Genomic DNA, 15,839 nt, shown 5'->3' on the forward strand with positions numbered 1-15,839 from the left:
TTGTTTTTGAAAGAGTCCGAAATGCGCAATTATTATTTTTTGTGAAGGTTTTTGTAAACTCTACTTCTTTTTAATGTTTCTGTTTAACCCTGAAATTTTGTCTGTTTTGAAATAACTAATCACATAAGATTGCTGCTCGATATCTTCTCTCTTTTTTAATGATTTTGACAACATTGGTTCAAAGTGAATTTAACTCTTGATTTTTTTCAGGGAAAATTACCTTTGTTTAATGACGCATTTCTTCCCCAACATTTGATTTTTTTTTTTTTATCCAATTCATTTGTTTTTACCGACTGTCATACGCAGGATGTTTACATATGTTACTCAATACATTTTTCTTTAAACAGGCAAACTTGATGTTTTTTCCAATAAAAACCGTGATATAGCATTATTTTCAATGATAAAGTACATTTTGTAATCAAAATACGAACGAAATGTATTTATGTAAACCTTAAGGTTCTTTTTGCGATATTCATATTTTTATTAATAGGTTGACTTATTTTTGGTATTGTTATTACTATAACTTAATAAAATGCACAGGTGTTACAGTACATAGTTCTATTCCTTAATATTGATAGCACGTGTTTAACTTAACAAAATTGGATTGTTATAGCTTTAAGAAGTTTGCAATTTGATAAGGGACTTTCCGTTTTTAATTTTCCTCGGTGTTCTGTATTTTTGTTATTTTGCTTTTGACATCAAGAGCTTCAAGTAGTAAAGTTGAAATCATCACTACGCAAATTAAAGGAAGTCAAAAATTAGTTGATTGAAAGTTATGTTATATATAAAGGCAACAGTAGTATACCGCTGTTCAAAACTCATAAATCTATGGACAAAAAACAATATCGGGGTAACAAACTAAAACTGAGGGAAACACATTAAATATAAGAGGAGAACAACGGCACATTAAAATGTAACACACACAGCAACGGACTAAGCATTACACAAAATCCGATGAGAATAACAAATATAACATCAAAACCAAATACATGAATTTAATATTGGGATAGAAAAGTACCGTGACACGTCTTATAGTAATGTAAATTCACACTCAAATATAAGAGAAAACAAACGACACAACGGAAACACAACGTAAAAATGTTACACACACAGAAACGAACTATGCTATAACAATGGCCATTTTCCTGACTTGGAACAGGACATTTTTAAAGATAAAAATGGTGGGTTGAACCTGGTTATGTGGCATGTCAAATGGTTATCAAAGGTACCAGGATTATAATTTAGTACGCCAGACGCGCGTTTCGTCTACATAAGACTCATCAGTGACGCTCATATCAAAATATTTATCAAGCCAAACAAATACGAAGTTAAAGAGCATTGAGGATCCAAAATTCCCAAAAATTGTGCCAAATACGGCTAAGGTAATCTATTTCAGGGATAAGAAAATCCTTAGTTTTTCGAAAAAATTAAAATTTTGTAAACAGGAAATTTATAAAAATGACCACATAATTGATATTCATGTCAACACCGAAGTGCTGACTACTGGGCTGGTGATACCCTCGGGGACGACACGTCCACCCGCAGTGGCATCGACCCAGTGGTGTACATAGTTATCAAACCTCGCACTTTAATGGCAATGTTAAATATAACATTAAAATGACAACATAATATTACAGGACTACAATACAAATAAATAGGAGAAGTATAAGGCAAAAAAAACCACATGAATAATAGATAATAAAAATGCATCAGGTTTAAAATTCAATACTCCAGAAACGCGCATTGTCCACACAAGACTTACCAGTGACGCCCAGATATAAAAGTTCGAAAGTAAAAAAAAAGGTACAAATTTGTACAGCACTGAGGATCAAAAGTTGAAAAAGGTTGTGCCAAATACGGCTAGGGTTTTCTGCTTGTGATAAGAACATCCTTATCTCATTGAGTTGTCTCATTGGCACTCATACCACATCTTTCTATATCTATATCCACAAAAAAATATCAGTTGATTTTAGAAGGAGTGATGTGTTTTTGAACTTAGGAATCTGGGGAGAGTTTGTTTGCTCAATTGCAATGTAAAGTCGTGAGATACGTGAGGTAGCTATAGTTCACACATGTGAATTAATTGAAAATATTTGTTCCACAAATGAAACGTATTCAATTCGAATATACTTTGTAATAAAGTACACATTCATACACAATTGATGAACTATGGTCTTATCAACACCGAAAAATATGGGTTTACTTGTAATTACGTTTCTTTGGAATCCTAACAATGACATACAATATATTTACATTTTATCAATAACTTAATACGGATGTTCAATGATCACCTCAAAACCTAAATTTTGTGGATGCTGCCACTTTGAATCGGAATTTATGTTCATTGTTTATATCATTGTAGGTAGGCGATTCATATCCAAAAGGTACCTGTATTGTGTCACGAAGATGTGACTTGGTAAATGGAAGTTTTGACTTGGTAACTACGCAGGCAACGAAAATCTGTGAAGAAGATGAATGTTGTACAGCAAACGACTTTGGAATATATGATTGTACTAAGAATTCCAGTAAGTTTATTTTGTGCACTTTGACAATCAGCTCGGTCTTCAAAGACAATATTGTAATAAATGGTCCTCATCTATTTATGTTAAACCATACGAAAAGTTTTTATGCATACATATCCAATTGTAAAGAAAATGTTGTCTCAATCAGTTTAATAGCATTAAGTAAATAAAAATATTTTTTTTCTTTTTTAAGTTATTTAAAGAAAAGTGTATCGGACGCATCATATATATTTATATTAAATGTATTTTTAATTCTTATAAACCCAGGAATTTTCATTCACTGCAAAAAATGTAATAGTCAATTGCATTTTTGTTATTCAATAACCTTTTCATTTCTTATAGCATGTGATACAGAGACAAAACGAAATCAGTCGAAAAATCAAAATGTTTTATTAGTGATACGCAAACAAGTAACACAAAGACAGTCGTTACTCGGAAAACCAGATAATTCGGTGAAATCAAAAGAGAGTATTCCAAATTCAAGTTCTACTCAGGCCACACAGAACTATGTATCCAATAAGGCATATACTGATGTAAACACAGCATTTGTTCCAAAGCGAATATCTAACGACTTAAAAACATCTGAAATCGTTCGTCAAGAAACTACGATAGCAAATCCATTCACATCTAAAGACAGATTAACGAATCAATATGATCAGAAAATGTCTACAAAAGCAACAACAGACAAAATTACTACAAGAGAATTTGACGTTTTTAGAAACACTGCAATCACAACCACATCCAGAACAAAACTTGTAGGAACAACCCCATCTAATTTGACTAAATCAGTAACAGAAAAAAAGGAAGCAGAATCGACATCAAAAGAAGATAATGTTACAGTGAATGACACGTTATCGCCATTTACCCCTGTAACAAGCATTCTACAAGAACACTCAACCAAGTACTCGACATCTCAAGCAAAAAATACTACTGGAAATTTTTCAAACATAAATGAGGATCAAACATTAGAAGCAACTACGACCCAACAGTCAAATAGTTTTTCAACTCAACAAACGTCTTTAACATCTGAAGGAGCTCTAACTGAGTTAATAACAACAAAAACGACTCTTGTCAATAGAAAATCTCCAGTGGAAAAAAATACAAAAGGACACGAAAATGCAACACACAGTTTTAATTTACCGACAGAGAACCAACGAATAGAAACTATTGTTGCTACCTCTGTCAATCTAGATGAAAACCAGAAAAACCAATATGAAATAACAAATGATTCGGTTAGGATTACAAATTATAACTTCACCTCAAACACTCTAGGTGAAACCACGATAAGTTCAAAAGAAAAGGTTCAGCTTAATGCTATGTCAACATTTGAAACAAATAATATAACATTGAGTACAACGACAGATATGTCTGGTATAGACGCAGTCTCAAAAATTAACACAACACCATATTCTCTTATCACAGACCACACAAAACAGAGAACTAGATCGTCTACGCTACATATGTTTACAATCCCCCAAGATGTATCAGAATCAGGTATATTGAAAAAGAACCCTTGTCTAGTTTTGATTTATTTTGTATTACTTATTCATTTTCAAAAACAGATTGCATGTTTCTATTCAGAATGTGTTTACTTTGAAATCATGATTTTTTTTTAATTTTTAATGGAGCTTGTGACATATGGGAAACGGAACATTTCGTTAACTCCTTTATCAAATAATTTTAATTTTGTTAAGGAAAATTATAACAGTTGCTCTAATTAAGGATGGAATACATGTTGTGTACTTTTTTTTAAATTCATCTCATTAAATGATATTCGAAAATTGAACAACAAGCACTTTTCAAAGCTCTATTATTCTAAAATTGTCGCTAACGGAAATTTTTTTTTTTCTTACAGCTTTTAACATGTGTAAATATTATAGGTATGCTCGAACGTCAGAAGTCTTTGTAATATGACTTTGATCATTATTTATAGTAGCTAGCGAGTGGTCATCATTTAAATCATGGTCAGAATGGACTCATTGTAGCCGAAGCTGTGGTGGAGGTACGAGAGAGAGAATCCGGTATAGAAATTGTACGAAACCTCGACCTGTGCATGGTGGCAAAAATTGTACCGGACTTGATAAGGATATAATATTTGAAGATTGCAATACCAATATATGTACAAGTAAGTATTTACTCAACCAACTTTAATATAATTTGAAAAACGGTCATTTGATTTTTATTTACCCTCGGTTTCCTTGTGTTTTGAAAATTATGCAAATGTTGTATGATGGTTAATACAATAAGAATGTTTGCAAATGTTGTATAGTGGTTATACAATAAATGGAACTCAAAATCAATTAAAAGGAATGTGAACATTTGCAGTCAACCGTTTGGCCATTAAAAATGATCAAATCAATGCCGTATAGTTAAACATATTATTTTCGGCCTTTTACCTTACAATGTGCCATCGGTTTTGTTCATAATGAAGGCGATACGTTGACCTATAGTTGCTAGTTTTCGTCATTTGGTTTCTGATGGTGAGTTGTCTTCTTGGTAATCATATATCTTATCATTTTTATAAAGTTTTTTTTAAAGTATTGAGAGCTTGGGAAATATACGACACTATTCAAAAGAATTAAACCAATGAACTAATAAATGTTGGTTTAGTGAGTAATAACTTAAAAATCGCTGTCAAATACAACCGATGGATTTCAGTCTCCCCGATTTGACTATTACAATGTAAAATAATGACAAAAGAAACAAATATCAACCAAACACTAACGATATGGAAGTGAACAGCTACAGCTTTCCACTAGGCCTTCAACAATGATCAAACACTAACGCTTGTAATCGTTTATTGTTTTATATTATTTTCTGTCAATATGTTATTGCAATTTCTAGGTTTTTGCACTTGTTCAAGGTACGGTGGACTCCATTACTACACTTCAGATGGTGCAGATGTGCATTTTATTAGAACATCTAAATATACCATGTGGGAGTCTACAATACCTACTGACCCATGCTTCTTTGAAGTTGAAACGAAAGACAAGAAAAGATATGGCTACATGCATGATTACACCACATTATTAGTTGACTTTTTTATTGGGAATACCTCAATTCGAATACTACAAAATGACACTACTTTAGTAAGTTTTTTTTTCTAATTTACAACATATAAATGTTATAACCACGTTACTCAGTTGCACAATTACTAGTATTTTTTGTGATTTAAAGAAAGATGCATGTTTTCATGGCGGAGAAAATATAAAAATGTTGGGTTAAAAGTAACGTCAATTTAATGCCTTTACAGATCAAATCCATGCACACACGGTAAACATATACGATAGAAGAAACACTTTGAGAGTCAATACTGCATCAATATATGTATGCCAGCTTTTCTGTAGTGCCAGACTTCTGCAAATGATAAATGCGTAAAAATGAATTGACACGCTCAAAACATGTTTGAAGAAGTTTCTATAAAACAGCATTTGGTATGATCAGTCAATTACTAAAGACATCAACATCTCTTTGTCATTATTGCAAAGAAATTCTCTTTCTGTGATTGTTTTTTATTTTTGTTTTTTGTGTTTGTGATATTTCTCTTTTGCTGTCTTGAAAATGCTGTTATCTCATAAAAGTCGAGCTTATCTTCTTGATAATTCTCATTCAATGATTACACGTGTGAGTCAGTGTGGACAAGATTGCCATAATGCAAATTGGGAAAATATGTGGTAAACTCTTATACAGAGATTTTATGCCAAAACCAACTCCAAAGTCTGTAACGTTTTTAGTGATTACTCAAACATTACCACAAAATGTTAACAAACACATTATACTAGTATTAGAAAATGGCTACATGTCAATTGAAAGTTGATAAAAAAAAAGCAGAATCATGTCACTTGTCTCGCGGTAATATTGCTATAATATGAATGAATAATAAATAGTAAGCTCGCCACTAATAACGTACTCAGTTATGTAGAAAGAAACATGCTAAACATCTGAAGACTTACATTTAGAAACGTACAACACATAATCAAAAATTTCTAAAAGGAGCACTTTTAAAATATTCGAATATTCATATTCAGTAAAAATGCACACCATTTATGTTTAACATATTTTTCAGTTAAATGGTATTGCTATAAAATTACCAACTTTATTGATAAACAGCTCAATAGAGATAACGAGAAGTGGTAGTTTCATCACAGCAATTCATTCCAAATGTAACATACGCGTCCAGTTTGATGGTGATCACATGATCAACGTAAAGGTTTCTAAAAATCTTTTTGCTGGAAAGTTAACTGGTCTTTGTGGAAACTGTAATGGGAATAAACAAGATGACTACCAGACCAAGTCCGTAACAGTTGTTTCTGAGAAGGAATGGGTTGACAACGGAGGCGTATCAAAAAGTTTCAAAGATTCGATAGCTGGTGAACAACCATTAATTAAGTAAGATTTTCAGGGAATTTTTATTATTTGGCGTTTAATATCTTAATCATGTTTAAGTAAAAAATAGAATAGAAAAATACTCCGAGAAAAATTGAAAACGGAAAGTCCCTAATCAAATGGCAAAATCAAAACTTCAAACACATCAATTGAATAGATAAACACTGTCATACTGATGACTTTGTACAGTAAACTTTTCCTCTTAATTTATTGTTCGTCACAGCTGTATTAGTACTCGTTGACGTAGAATAACATGGACCTTAATATTTCTTTACAAAACGAATATTGTGAGCATCACGTATAAGAGTTCAAGTTCTGAAAATATTTAGAGATTATATATTGATTTGATATTTTACGAAGCAATTACAAGCGATTGAAACAGTGAGTATATATAGTTTTGGATTTAATATTTTGATAGAGTGGTCATCTGGTAAAGTTATTAAATACAATGTACCTGGCATCGTGTTAATGTTACATCTTCTCAACAGTTTAGTTGGTGTTTATGACCAAAGTAAATGTTCGCTAAAAGACAAAGTACGAGCTATGAAGGATGATCGTTGCTGGTACCTTATGTCAAAATCCAGTCCATTTAAGATTTGTAAAGAATCAAAGAAAGTAGATTTTTCCAAGATGTTCTCTAGTTGTGAATTTGATGTTTGCTTCTCTGATCACGAAAATGCCCATTGTCCAACATTACAGCATACAGCATATGAATGTAGTCAACATGGATATATGGTGAAATGGAGAACCTCAAAAATTTGTCGCAAGTTTTTAACTGTTAAAAGAAAATGTTTGCCAAAAAAAATAATGACGTAGACAGACATGTACTTCACATCACTGTAGACAAGCTTTTCATTATATAGGCTCAAAATCGAAAGCGAATATTTCTTTTGATTTAAAAAGACCTGCTTCGAGAACAGAAATTACCCTCATGTTGAAATATTGCAATTGTTTTTGACCACAATGCCGTCATATTTTTCGAATATGACGTCACCAAATTTTTACTTACATACTTACATGAAGAACACGACAGTTGTCAAATAAAAGACAATATAATTATGTTTACATTTCCGTAAAAGAGTATATCATTTCCGTTTTGAAAAAGGAGCAAGGGGTCTAGTTGTTTCAATCATTGTAGGTAGCCGATTTCTATCTATAAGGTAGCTGGTATCTTTCGACTCTCATGTCTGTTATATTTGTTTTCGTAACTTTTGATATTTCAAACCGTCAGTTTTGTTCTCTGTTAGTCCTGAGGAAACGATGATAGTCCATCGATAAAAGGCTGACCCTTGTTAAGAGAGAGCCATATCTCTTGCACGTAAAAGACACCCTTATAGATTTCAAAAAAAGAGCAGGCTAATGTCGCTACAAGGCAGCACTCGCACCCGCAAAGTTGAAAGGGATTAATATAAGTTACAAAACATTTTTCCCAATCTACTTTAAATAAATATGTTTAAACTAAACTCATCTAATACAAACAGAGACATGCACGAGGAAATTCAAACATGAAAACAAATGTAGAAATATATATATTTAAGCTCGCCTTTTGAAAGTGAAATTTCGATTGCACAGCTTGTTCCTTCGCACACAAAGAATTCTTATTATACGCATTATATGAACATGTTATGCTTATAATTTATCAACTAATAATAAAATCTACCATTGCATATTATAGCCCTAAATTGCACAGGGGAGTTTGTGTATAATACGTCCGTTTCCTGTACCAATACATGTGAGAACCCAAGATCTACACAGAATTGTCAAGATCCACCTGTTGACGGCTGCACATGTCCAGATAAAACATATTTGAATGGCGGTAAATGTGTTTTTATTGACAATTGCGGGTCATGTGATCTAAGAATTGAAGGCATATCATCAAAATTAGCAGTAAGTGTTACTTTGATTAGTGCTTTTATAAGAAATTGAACCTATGAACAAAACCTGCAGAAATATATCGGTCTTGAACTGATAACCAAACGTTTGCCTTTCAAGTTAATAGTAAATATTGAAATATTTTTTTGTTATTAGAATTTTTTTTTTTTTTTAATTTCTCGTGATAATTGTTTGACATATATTATATTTGAAAATAAACGTTTAAAGGGGCACTAGCTGTCAAATTCATGGTCACCGATTTGACTCAAATTCTTATGTTTTATTCATAACAATGTTAACAATTATCCGAACTATAAAAAGTCTAAAGTAAGCAGTTTACAGAGCATAGGGTCGATAATATGTAGTTTCGTTTCGTGTGTATTTTAGTCTATACTCCATCTAATTAACTATCGAGTTGACCTGAGATTACCATATAAACGATGTAAATATAAATATAAACAGATTAGGTCAACTTTTATCGGTCTGTTTAATTCTATTTTATAAATTAAAAGTATATGTAACTCATCGTTTTTACCTGTACAAGAAAAAAAATTATGGATCGAATCAGTCATTGAATGATTTACCTTTGTTTCACTTTCAATGTTGACATTCTTTCCCTTAATTAAGCAGGACGCGTATAATGCATGCGTTGTCCATCTCTAGTTAAGGGGTTAAACTGAAGTTCACATGAATACTGATTACTTGCAAGTGAATAATTCATTATCAATGTTATTTATCATAATTTGACAAAATTGAACCATTTTGGCTGCTAAAAGCGAATTATTATTTCACTATGTCACTTTTATTATTGATTGAACAAAAACAAATTATACTTTAGATTTTTTATATATCTCGTAGCTAGTGCCCCTTTAAGATGTTTCGTCTTTACATTCAAATCTGGTTTATTTTGTTAACCGAATATTTAGTGTTTTTTCAGAGATCATATTTTAAGGTTATATTATTTATATTAACCAAGGGTTTATGACCACAGTGGTGACCAATCTAAAGTGTTAAACAATCGACTTATCAATGTTTACGACTTATGACTTATAAACATAGTTTGAACATTAATCAACAGTTATTAAAATTAAGCACAAACTGCTGGCAATTCCTATAAATTTGCGCCTTTATTGTTTTGTTTTTAAGAGTCCGAAATGCCCAATTATTATTTTTTGTGAAGGTTTTTGTAAACTCTACTTCTTTTTAATGTTTCTATTTAGCCCTGAAATTTTGTCTGTTTGGAAATAACTAATCACTTAAGATTGCTGCTCGATATCTTCTCTCTTTTTTAATGATTTTGACAACATTGGTTCAAAGTGAATTTAACTTCTTTTTTTTTTCAGGGAAAATTACCTTTGTTTAATGACGCATTTCTTCCCCAACATTTGATTTTTTTTCATCCAATTCGTTTGTTTTCACCGACTGTCATACGCAGGATGTTTACATATGTTACTCAAAACATTTTTCTTCAAACAGGCAAATTTGATGTTTTCCCCATAAAAACCGTGATATAGCATTATTTTCAATGATAAAGTAAATTTTGTAATCAAAATACGAATGAAATGTATTTATGTAAACCTTATGGTTCATTTTGTGATACTCATATTTTTATTAATAGGTTAACATATTTTTGGTATTTTCATTACTATAACTTAATAAAATGCACAGGTGTTACAGTTTCTGAAATTTATTGTTACATACTTTTGATTTTTTAACACTATATGCTAACATTGCCTAGGTAAATTTTAAAATTGTTTGTAAGCACATTGAACGACAAATCTATGTGATGTATAAAATGTTCTGACGTCAGACACACGAATCAAGGAATGTGTTTGTAGATAGATGTTTTTGTTCTGTTAAATTGTTCGTTTTAAAATTGTTGTACGTTGATGACTGATGTTCCCATATTTTGACTATTTTATTTATTGTGTCTGTTTAGTTAACGCATCAATGTAAATATAACGGAATTTGATGAGACTGTCATCAAAGTGACAGGGTTAGCGCTATAAAACCAGGTTTAATTTACCATTTTCTACATTTGAAAATGCCTGTACCAAGTCAGGAATATGACAGTTCTTATCCATTCGTTTTTGATGTTTTTTGTTATTTGATTTTGCCATGTGATTATGGACTTTCCGAATTGATTTTCCTCTAAGTTCAGTATTTTTGTGATTTAACTTTATACAGTACATATTCCTTATTATTGATAGCACTTGTTTATCCAAACAAAATTGGATTGTAATAGCTTTCAAGAAGTTTGCAATTTGATAAGGGACTTTCCGTTTTTAATTTTCCTCGGTGTTCGGTATTTTTGTTATTTTACTTTTGACATCAAAAGTTCCAAGTAGTAAAGTTGAAATAATCACTACGCAAATTTTATGGACGCCAAAAATTAGTTGATAGAAAGTTATGTTGTTGTCCCCGCAGATAAAGCCCCAAAAAACATCGTTTTTGTATGTAAAACTCATTACATTAACTGCTTGATAAACGAATTAGGTATTGACAATTCACTTGGAAACTCAACATATACCCTCACGACACTTACCAAAGAAGAAATTCTGGATAATCATAGGTCTGTTCTGTGTTCCTTTGGAATTTCAACCAAAGATGAAGAACTGGATCTGCCATCACTGTATTGGATACCTAAACTACATAAGTGTCCTTACAAACAACGGTATATTGCTGGGTCTTCCAAGTGCTCCACGAAACCTCTTTCTAAATTATTAACATCTATATTATCAGCAATCAAAGACGGGCTTCAAAGTTATTGTGAAACTGCCTATTCTAGAGGGGGCGTGAATCAGATGTGGATACTTAAAAATTCCAAAGATCTTTTAGAGTACATACAATCTAACTCTCTTTCATCTTGTAACAGTATTAAAACATTTGACTTTTCTACTATGTACACTAGTATTCCACATTCCAAACTAAAAGACAAATTGAAAGAGTTGGTATTGCTTTGCTTCGTAAAAAAGAATGGCCAACGTAGATACAAGTATCTTGTCTTAGGGAGGGATAAATCCTACTTTGTAAAGGATCACTCTGATTCGAACAAAAAATTCTCTGAAACTGATATTATCAAGATGCTTGATTTCTTGATTGACAACATATTTGTTACGTTCGGAGGACGAAATTTTGTGGATGCTGCCACTTTGAATCGGAATTTATGTTCATTGTTTATATCATTGTAGGTAGGCGATTCATATCCAAAAGGTAACTGTATTGTGTCACAAAGATGTGACTTGGTAAATGGAAGTTTTGACTTGGTAACTACGCAGGCAACGCAAATCTGTGAAGAAGATGAATGTTGTACAGTAAACGACTTTGGAATATATGATTGTACTAAGAATTCCAGTAAGTTTATTTTATGCACTTTGACAATCAGCTCTGTCTTCAAAGACAATATTGTAATAAATGGTCCTCATCCATTTATGTTAAACCATATGAAAAGTTTTTATGCATACATATCCAATTGTAAAGAAAATGTTGTCTCAATCAGTTTAATAGCATTAAGTAAATAAAAATATTTTTTTCTTTTTTAAGTTATTTAAAGAAAAGTGTATCGGACGCATCATATATATTTATATTAAATGTATTTTTAATTCTTATAAACCCAGGAATGTTCATTCACTGCAAAAAATGTAATAGTCAATTGCATTTTTGTTATTCAATAACCTTTTTATTTCTTATAGCATGTGATACAGAGACAAAACCAAATCAGTCGAAAAATCAAAATGTTTTATTAGTGATACGCAAACAAGTAACACAAAGACAGTCGTTACTCGGAAAACCAGATAATTCGGTGAAATCAAAAGAGAGTATTCCAAATTCAAGTTCCACTCAGGCCACACAGAACTATGTATCCAATAAGGCATATACTGATGTAAACACAGCATCTGTTCCAAAGCGAATATCTAACGACTTAAAAACATCTGAAATCGTTCTTCAAAAAACTACGATAGCAAATCCATTCACATCAAAAGACAGATTAACGAATCAATATGATCAAGAAATGTCTACAAAAGCAACAACAGACAAAATTACTACAAGAGAATTTGACGTTTTTAGAAACACTGCAATCACAACCACATCCAGAACAAAACTTGTAGGAACAACCCCATCTAATTTGACTAAATCAGTTACAGAAAAACAGGAAGCAGAATCGACCTCAAAAGAAGATAATGTTACAGTGAATGACACGTTATCGCCATTTACCCCTGTAACAAGCATTCTACAAGAACACTCAACCAAGTACTCGACATCTCAAGCAAAAAATACTACTGGAAATTTTTCAAACATAAATGAGGATCAAACATTAGAAGCAACTACGACCCAACAGTCAAATAGTTTTTCAACTCAACAAACGTCTTTAACATCTGAAGGAGCTCTAACTGAGTTAATAACAACAAAAACGACTCTTGTCAATAGAAAATCTCCAGTGGAAAAAAATACAAAAGGACACGAAAATGCAACACACAGTTTTAATTTACCGACAGAGAACCAACGAATAGAAACTATTGTTGCTACCTCTGTCAATCTAGATGAAAACCAGAAAAACCAATATGAAATAACAAATGATTCGGTTAGGATTACAAATTATAACTTCACCTCAAACACTCTAGGTGAAACCACGATAAGTTCAAAAGAAAAGGTTCAGCTTAATGCTAGGTCAACATTTAAAACAAATAATATAACATTGAGTACAACGACAGATATGTCTGGTATAGACGCAGCCTCAAAAATTAACACAACACCATATTCTCTTATCATAGACCATACAAAACAGAGAACTAGATCGTCTACGCTACATATGTTTACAATCCCCCAAGATGTATCAGAATCAGGTATATTGAAAAAGTACCCTTGTCTAGTTTGGATTTATTTTGTATTACTTATTCCTTTTCAAAAACAGATTGCATTTTTGTATTCAGAATGTGTTCACTTTGAAATCATGATTTTTTTTAATGGAGCTTGTGACATATGGGAAACGGAACATTTCGTTAACTCCTTCATCAAATAATATTAATTTTGTTAAGGAAAATTATAACAGTTGCTCTAATTAAGGATGGAATACATGTTGTGTACTTTTTTTTAAATTCATCTCATTAAATGATATTCGAAAATTGAATAACAAGCACTTTTCAAAGCTCTATTATTCTAAAATTGTAGCTAACGGAAAATTTGGTTTTTTTCTTACAGCTTTTAACATGTGTAAATATTATAGGTATGCTCGAACGTCAGAAGTCTTTGTAATATGACTTTGATCATTATTTATAGTAGATAGCGAGTGGTCATCATTAAAATCATGGTCAGAATGGACTCATTGTAGCCGAAGCTGTGGTGGAGGTACGAGAGAGAGAATCCGGTATAGAAATTGTACGAAATCTCGACCTGTGCATGGTGGCAAAAATTGTACCGGACTTGATAAGGATATAATATTTGAAGATTGCAATACCAATATATGTACAATAAATCAAAATATTGTAAACACTCCAACCATATCAAAGCCAATCACAAACGAATTTAAGACATCGAGTGTCTCTCCTCAAAAGACAGCAATCGTAAATCCTTTCGTATCGACACAGAATGTTAACGATGTGTCAACGAAGGAACCGACTGACACAACTGCAATCAGAAAACTTGGTTTTCTAGATAACACTACAGTAGAAGCTGAAAGAACTATTACTACACCCAAAAGCATAACCAAAGCTGCATTAACTCGACAGAATTTGAATGAATCCGTAACAGAAATGGAAAATGTATGGGAGATGCAAACAACTTTAACAGATAACGACTTGCAAGCCAAATCAACAACAACATCAACAACAACAGAAAAAGGTACTTGTTTTCAAGCGATCCGTGCTAACAGTAAAATCAATTTTATCGTCACGACTCGAAGAAATGTGCATCCCAATAAATGGCATCTGTAAATGAAATTATTGCTTCAAATATTTCAAAATAAGTAGCTGGAACAACGCCTGAGTCTTTTCAACACAACAAGCTTCTTTTAAAACAGAACAATTTTAAACTTGAGCCGATAGTCGAGTCAAACTAAGTTTTAACCTCAAACTAATTGCAACAGAAAATGTTTTAGTTCTAATCTATAGCATTAAGCCCTAAATATTCACAGAGAAAAATCTCATAAAATCTAACTTGAAGAAAACTCAATTACAGCATTTTTAATTTCAAATTCAAATTAACATTGCAAGGGGAGATAAGTCCGAAAAATTGAGTCTTTTTTTTGTTGGAAATATTTGACTATATTATATAATCTTCTGCTCATGAAATGTACAAACCGAAATATATTAAAATTTTAAATTTTTTAGTGCATTTTTCTTTAAAGAGAAGGCCAATTTGTGGCTAGGTAACCACCTAAAAAAATATGAAATTTGGTATTGTTTATATCTGTCCAGTATATTTGTTCAGCATCTACCTTGTTAAAGGAAACTTTAAACCATAAAAAGAAGAATATATGCTTTAATATTTTTATTAAGTTTGAGATTCTTTACCTTGACATGTTGAAAAATTCAATTGAAGGTCAACTAATGAATTACAAAATTTAGATTGTAGTTTAATAAAAGATATGAAAACACCTTAATAGTTGTTTGGTATACTCTAAAGACGCCTTAGATATCAAGGATAAATATATTCCGTAGAATTGAAGCGGTAAAGTTATAATTTTGTATCAATTTTTATTGATATTTTCTGCCTTTTTTGCAGAGCTATCTCCCTTCTCAATGCAAATCTCCATAGGAATTTTAAATCATGATTTTTTTTTAGTATTCCTCAAGTAAGATTTTATGGAACTCTTTCTGTGTATGTAAGGGGTAATTAAAAAATGAAATTTCTTTCTTAAATGGCTAATCATACACTCAAATCCATTAAAATACATGCAAAGCAACTGTCACCTCCATTTAAGAAAACTGATTAGTAAACATAGTTGTATAAATAGCTTTACCTCTCACTTCGTATAGAATTCAATTACATTGGTAACAATGTGTGCAAAATGAACAGAATGATAGGTATTATAAAAAAATCGGTACACATTTTAACTTTCTG

At 31.6% G+C, this 15,839-nt stretch overlaps 1 protein-coding gene across 1 annotated transcript in view; it reads left to right on the forward strand.

Annotated features, from left to right (window-relative positions):
* LOC139513401 (uncharacterized) overlaps positions 1-15,839 on the forward strand; it is a 34,852-nt gene that overhangs the window by 16,708 nt on the left and 2,305 nt on the right. Inside the window, exons 12-21 of the mRNA XM_071301872.1 lie at positions 2,363-2,525; positions 2,865-4,016; positions 4,456-4,647; positions 5,367-5,611; positions 6,589-6,911; positions 7,397-7,671; positions 8,584-8,795; positions 11,972-12,134; positions 12,473-13,624; positions 14,058-14,618. Coding sequence (XP_071157973.1) covers positions 2,363-2,525; positions 2,865-4,016; positions 4,456-4,647; positions 5,367-5,611; positions 6,589-6,911; positions 7,397-7,671; positions 8,584-8,795; positions 11,972-12,134; positions 12,473-13,624; positions 14,058-14,618 — 4,438 coding nt within the window. The remainder of the gene's footprint in view (positions 1-2,362; positions 2,526-2,864; positions 4,017-4,455; positions 4,648-5,366; positions 5,612-6,588; positions 6,912-7,396; positions 7,672-8,583; positions 8,796-11,971; positions 12,135-12,472; positions 13,625-14,057; positions 14,619-15,839) is intronic.

Source organism: Mytilus edulis, chromosome 1, assembly GCF_963676685.1.
Source record: "Mytilus edulis chromosome 1, xbMytEdul2.2, whole genome shotgun sequence".
Classification (NCBI taxonomy): Eukaryota; Metazoa; Mollusca; class Bivalvia; order Mytilida; family Mytilidae; genus Mytilus; species Mytilus edulis.